Genomic DNA, 7,068 nt, shown 5'->3' on the forward strand with positions numbered 1-7,068 from the left:
AGGAGAACAAATACATACTTTAAACAAAGTAGTGAGAAGACTTGACATTTCATTTCACAGAAAAATTTTATGGATTATGATCTGTATTTCTAAATAAGTTCTTGATCAATAGTTGCAAACACTACTTTAGTAAAAGTTGTGCATCATATATAATATCCAAATTTATTTACTCAGTGAAATTAATCCAATAAACTGTAGTATGTTTATCAATTCATTTGCTTACAGAATAATGGTTGGTTACATACATTTTTCCTGAGGCAGTCCTCGAGTTCAGCATCTGAGTAAATAATTAATTAAGGTCACAGGGACAAATACTCAACACACAGTCTATATAAATGTATGGACTGTTGGTAGGGAAACCGAAATGTTTTTTTACCTGTATAAAAAAGTCCTGCTGCTGCAAGGGCACTAGGTGTCTGATTTGAATCATCAGGCCATTTTTTAAAAGTTTTCATCCGATCTATATTCAGTGCATAATAGATATGGCGTGGGAATTTTTCCTCTCCTCTTACGTAAAATGGGTGTGAGGAGTCTCTCTGTCTTCCATCTAAATAAGCAGAAACTGAACCATCAACTTCAAGATCGTCATCTACACATCCTTTATCTGTCGAATCTAAGGATATGCCATTAGCCATTGCCCCATCAGCCAGGGCTAAATTATGAATGCCATTAGCAATACCATTAGCATGATGACCAAACAGGGCTTCAAAATCAGATTCACGCCACTTGAACCTTTCACATTTTGGAAAATGTCTATAATGTGTTATATGAACATTTTGTCCCTCCTCTATACCAACCAGAACACCACCACAGTAGACACATTGTACTTTCCGTTTTTCCTCATCAATACTGAAAAATCCTTCGTCAATAAGTTCCTTTAGAAGAGATTCACTAGTACTGGAAGGCCATTTCTTGTAACTCTTTCTGCGTAGCTCAGGATCTCTAAGATGCTTGTATCTTTCTCTGGGAGGTGGGGGAGCATAATCCATGCTTACATGGATACTGGATTACCCCTCATTCCTGGTAATTCTACTGTTAGTATCATCTGCAAAAATTGCAATGTTAATTTAACACAGAAAAAGTCATCAAATTCTGAAATAGTGTTTATACTTCAGAAAATACTTCCAGTTACATGTCAGTATTACTAATTGGTAATTCTCCACCAGAAACATTTCAACTGGAATAAGTAGAAATGCATATACATTGTACATGTATTCTAAAGTATATACATTTCTTGTACATGTACATGAAGTCAGTAAAGTGAAACACAGAAATATCAATGGGGTTCCTAGAAAAAAGTGGTCACTCTACGTATACATAACCAGGTAATATTTTTCTTCAGGAAACATAAAAATACCTTGTTTAATATAGGTTCAATGATGTATTGATTTCTATCTTTCAGCGGGGTTTTCTTCTACTTCTGACGATTGACTGACAGCCCTCATTCGTCTTGCCAAATATTTTGACACTTGTAATATAAGTGCACAAGATTCATACCCTGTCCATACATGTACACTACTCTCTGGTAGGGTATGAATTTGACAAAGAACTTTTGTCAGGAATCGTCCATCTGTCGTCTATAGCTAGGTTACTTGCAGCTTCACATGAATTAGCTGTAATAATATAGTTCTAGATGACAGACGGAGGATTACTGCCAGACGGTGATGTCAGATTCATACCCTGCTGAAGATGGGTGTAGGCAGGGTATTATTAATATTTGTTATATAGTAACAGTGATCTTGACCTTTGACCTTCAGACCTGAAAAACAATCCCAAGCAAGCACTTTTGGTAAGGAAGTTCCGTGTGAAGTTTGAGTTTGATCGGCCCAAGCGAACTTGAGTTATTGCACAGAAACCTTTGTGTGGACGCTGTAGCCAGCGTAGAAACCGACATAGTGATACCTATATATTCCCAAAAAATCAGCCAATCTGCTGTAACCGTCCACTGTAGAATAAAATCAGGGTTACTGATTTAAAGTACTATAAAATGATAAAAAGTTTTAGATACATCCCGATATTGTCGATACATAATTTGTCTAAAGTTTTAAGACAGTTCACATTTTTTTCAACAAGATAAGTTTCTAAATCATTAAGATAAATTGAAAACAAAAAAGGTGATAAATTTTCCCCTTGTTTTAAACCGATCTGACAATTGAATAAATCTGACTGTTCACATCTATTTTTAACACATGATTTGGCATCTTCATATAACATAAAAATAACATTAAAAATTTGGCCAGTGACATTGCTCTTTAGTACAGCTTTTTCCAGAGACCAACTCTCCACACTGTGTCGAATCCTCTTTTCAAAACTGTAACCTCCACAACAGCTCTGGTAAAGACAAAGGAAGGTGTTTGTGTAGGAAGTTCAGGTAAAAAAAATAGGGTCAACTCAGGTACATATAAGAATGTATATGAATCAGATATATACATGTAGTTTTCTAAATTAAAACTACTATCATATAGATTATTTTACTATAACGATAATGAAATGACAATATGTTTATCAATAAATATATATAAAATAAATCAAAAATCAAATTTTCAAAGCACTCTGCCTAACTATATATCTGACTATTAATAATGACAATATAAGATTTAAAATACTGTATACAGATAATAAATAGATAAAATTAGAAATTGTTTTCTAAATACAAAGCACTATTGTAGATATCACAATTAATAATGACGATAAATTAATCAAAATATGATTTTCCAAAGTGTGCTTCAGCTAATAAGACCCCTCCATAACACCTTACCTGTATATATGTATCAGATGAGGATCAGTCTTGAGGTGTGCCTGTTTAACACCTGGCTATAGTTTTGTCAAGTCCCCAATTACCCCCACCCCACCAGGGGTCTATTTATAGCGAGCTGTGCCAGGCCCCTCTGCCTTACCTACTTGTAATTAGCATCTAACACTCCCATATTTAATATCTAACTGTGGATGTTTTTCAAAAATGTATACAGTAGTTTTTTTTTGTGACAATTTTTATATACATTTTTCTTCACAATAAAGATATTCAATAAATATAGTTTAAATTCTGATTTTCGTTAATTACAGCAGAGACCTATATATACAGGAACAGGTAAAATCCCTATCAGTTATACATTTTAAGGAAAAGAACAATTAATTTTCTTAATGCAATAGGAAACACTTAAATGCTGATCAAAATGTATCCCAAAATTTATTTTTTAAACAATATTGCAAAAAACATGCTAGCGTGTGAACTGTAAAAAAAACCCTTTGGCTTAATTAAGGTCCACATGATCCATATGTGTATATAATATATTTGTCAGCAGGTAACTTAAAGAAGAAAATTATGAAATGACAAATTCAAGTGTTGCATGACAAGTACAGCTCAAGATACATAAACATGTATGTGTGTTATAAGCTTAAATTTCCCCCTCCCCAAGTTTGCCAGTATATGTATTTCCCCCTCCCCAAGTTTGCCAGTATATGTATTTCATAACAAAAATGACATTAATTGTTCCCTCAGGCCATTATCTTATTCTGCATTACCTGTAACAGATACATGTACCTAGAATCAGATCCAATATGTTAGATCTTACTCTTCAAAATATTAGATACCTGCATACGAGTACATGTACAGAAATTTCAACTTTTTCAGTAAAGGAAGATGGAAGGTGTATTACAAGTAACATATACCTTTCCAGTACATTCAAAGAATAACTTTCTTTACATGCTAAATCTTCAGGTTTCTGACGTTAACCATTGGAACACATCAAAAATGAAATTACAAATATGCTGCTTTTAGTGCTTAATTTAATCTGAAATTAAACTACAATATACATTAAATGTATCAAATTGAAAATGTTCAAGTAACAATAATTGTTTTCAAATTTTTATTATATACTTTCTTGTGATGAAAACAAAATTACTGGAATTAAACATGTGAAATATATAACTGATTAATCAATACAAAATATAAAGTACCAAAAGATAAATGAAACTCGGCTTGAACAATTTAACTTGGTTAAAGGATCTATAAAGTAAATCTGTCTTAACTTAGTTACAGCGTATAATTAACAAAAATAGAAAGGTTGAAATATAACATCAAACTAAACTTCCTTAACCTTTTCAATAACTCTTTGAATATAACTTTATCTATTTATTTTATATATGCAACGGGTTTTACTTCCACTATTACGGCCTTGTGGCCTTTCAGCTTATGAGTGAATATAACTGCTAGATAACCTTATATATACGGTACTCTACAGTACAGGTAAAAAAAACAACAAACAAACAAACTTGTCAGCTGAAAGGCCGTAAGCGGACGTAAAACCCTTTAAATAATTAAATAAAAAGGTAAAATACACAGGTAGCCTTGGGTACTGCCCATTACCTGTAGGGGGGTTTTGCTGTCGATTAGCTGCGATAACGTAGCTCTGGACGACGGACGGACAATTTCTGACAGATGGTCGTCGTCAGAGCTACGATTCCCTCCCATTGCTCGTAATGTAGCAAAACAGTGAACCTCGAAAATGCTACAAATAGAGGATATCGTTTAACTTTGGAGTAATAGCTGGTATAATTAAACATTTCTAACACAATTTTGCAATGTATTAGCCTACCGTCTAAGCTGTAAATCTTTATTTCGCATATTCTGATATCATACTGCTTGGAGTTGTCTCCGTGATCCGCCATGTTACTTCTCGAAGAACTCTCGCGAGGATGCTGACCCAAATATGGAACCCGTGCCCATATATGGATGAAGCTACTACGATAAATAAAAACATTATCAGAGATATTTAACCTCTGTTTTGTAACTCTTGTGAAGAAAGCGAATCTTGCTTTGCGTAATTAAATAATTTCAGAATGAATTGACCTTCCTTACTGTGATATATTACTCCGAATCTGTTTTTCTGTTGAAATCTCGCGGGAAACCTCATTAGCATCAATTTATTTTGATTTCCTTATAAGGAAATTGACCTTTACACTTGTATCAAAGATGGCGGTATGTTTGAACTGATATCTCGGTGTGTCTTGCTCGTTTTGGATTTTACTATTTATTGTCAAACAATTGACGTAATGTGCAGGTTTGTGGCTTGAATATTAGTAATAGATACCAGAATCATCAATTTACATGCGTTTTTTTATCCGAGAAAATTTTTACCACCGCTAATACTGCCCGATGTGAATCACATCGGGGCTTGCTACACTATCGGCAATGGGAGGGACTTCATACCCTGCCGGAGAGCAGTGTAGGCAGGGTATGAATATTCGTTCTAGCTGTCGATCACCTCTTAGGGTGTAGTGCAATACTAGTTTACCTTTAGTTTATATATATAATTAGATATGCACTGCACTAGGTGTAAAGGTTAACTTACACTCAACTCTACATTTACCTCAAGGGCTCAGTTTTGAGATTTCGAGGAACACATCACATCAGCTCACAAAAACAACATGGAATTGATTATAATTCAAGTAGGCCTATTCATACATTCTGAAACCTTATAAAAATCGGGATTATCGACGTTAACTGATGTCACATGTAACATATTAGGCCTAGACTAAGCCTTATGTTACTAGAAATCTCGAAACTGTGGCCATCACTACAGTATTGTAACAGTTACCAGGTTACTGTATCACAAATCGAAACCACATTTAGATATACATATACATTAAAAAGTTAGTATCTACAAATGGAAAGAAGGGAAGTAAGATAGTCATAAGTGACTAATTACCTTGGTATGAGTGTTTCGATACAATGTAAACAACTCCATCACAGATAGCCCAACGTCCGGTCAGGGCCCATACACAGCTGGGGCCTGTTCGTTTATGCGGACAAACCGGTTTCAAGTTTGTAAATATAATTTCTCAAACATATATATTGACGGACCTGCAAATATTAATACATGCCTTGGGAGTTTTGCAAGGCTCGTCTGAAAACGATATCAAATCGCCAGGTCCGTCTTAATTTTATAAACGAACAACATCGGTCCAAATGGACCAAACCGTTTGTACAGGTCTCAAAACCGAAAACGGCAGTGAATATTCAGCAAAATCGTGAGAGTTACAAGTGCGCATGTGCAATGAAAATGGTCATTTCCGCCGTGAGAGTTTGCAAGTTTTAAGTAGACCACAGGTCCTAGCCTCGTCTGTCAATACATCCAATATATATATATATATTGGGTGTATTGACAGACGAGGCTAGGACCTGTGAGTAGACCTAGTTCACTGTTGTTATTGATACTAACCACACGTGGCAATAGTCGAAAACACCATAATCAAGACTCTAAGCTTAGAAATCACACATTTATGTGAGGGTCATGAAAATCGCTTATATCAGTAAAACGTTGTAACGGTGTTACTATCTAGTTAAGAGTAAAATATAAAAAAGATTCAACACAGAAAATAAAATATATTGGTCGGGAAAGCAGATGTAAGGGTAAAATAAATGAACTGTAGAATTAACTGCTGTATTTCATTATTATTTTCATATTTGAATTGAAAGTCCTGATTCTTGGGACCGATAACAGGCGTCTATCTGCATCTATATATGTCGTGGTGGACAAAGTTAATCTCTACAGCTACTTGTGTCTAACTTAATTATGGTTTACATTTGGATAAGCAGAAACTGTACATGTAGCATAATTGCAATTTACATTCAATTATAAAGTAAAGGATTAATATTCACACCAGGAAAGCTTTGTTCCACATGGCAGGGGAGAAACTCTAAAATTCCTCTTAGTAGTTCAGTTTATATACTAAGTAATACATACATGTACATGTACGTATGTATTATCTTGGGACACTAGTACTCTATCACTGCACAGTGTAGAGTGTCACTTTATGGACAATTGGACAGATGATGTGAATTGAATGTGTATACAGATAGTGTGGGCCTTGCAGTTTTTTTTATTAAGTTTAACTGGTTTAGAATTAATTAACATATTTTCAATAAATCTTTTGTGACATTCGAAGTTTACTTTTTCCATATATTATCATCTCTTTCGTCTTAAAAGTTCTTTTCTTAATTTTGCAATGTCTTCTTTTCTTTATACATGTAACACTGGTAAATACTAGCCACAATATACCGCTCGG

General features: G+C 34.3%; 1 protein-coding gene across 4 annotated transcripts in view; it reads right to left on the reverse strand.

Annotated features, from left to right (window-relative positions):
• The window catches only part of LOC117329011 (baculoviral IAP repeat-containing protein 7-like), a 31,040-nt gene extending 25,199 nt beyond the window's left edge, over positions 1 to 5,841 (reverse strand). For 2 of the 4 annotated variants that reach the window (XR_004533090.1, XM_033886689.1), the window contains exons 1-2: positions 5,709 to 5,840; positions 377 to 1,045 (exon numbers count right to left, since the gene is read on the reverse strand). Coding sequence is in view for 1 of the 4 variants with exons in the window: in XM_033886689.1 (XP_033742580.1) it covers positions 377 to 989 (613 nt within the window). In the remaining 3 variants the exon portion in view is untranslated. Of the gene's footprint in view, positions 1 to 376; positions 1,046 to 5,708 lie in introns of all 4 variants that reach the window. The other 2 variants (XM_033886691.1, XM_033886690.1) reach the window with 1 other exon arrangement.
• Between the last annotated feature and the right edge of the window lie 1,227 nt (positions 5,842 to 7,068).

Source organism: Pecten maximus, chromosome 6, assembly GCF_902652985.1.
Source record: "Pecten maximus chromosome 6, xPecMax1.1, whole genome shotgun sequence".
Taxonomy (NCBI): domain Eukaryota; kingdom Metazoa; phylum Mollusca; class Bivalvia; order Pectinida; family Pectinidae; genus Pecten; species Pecten maximus.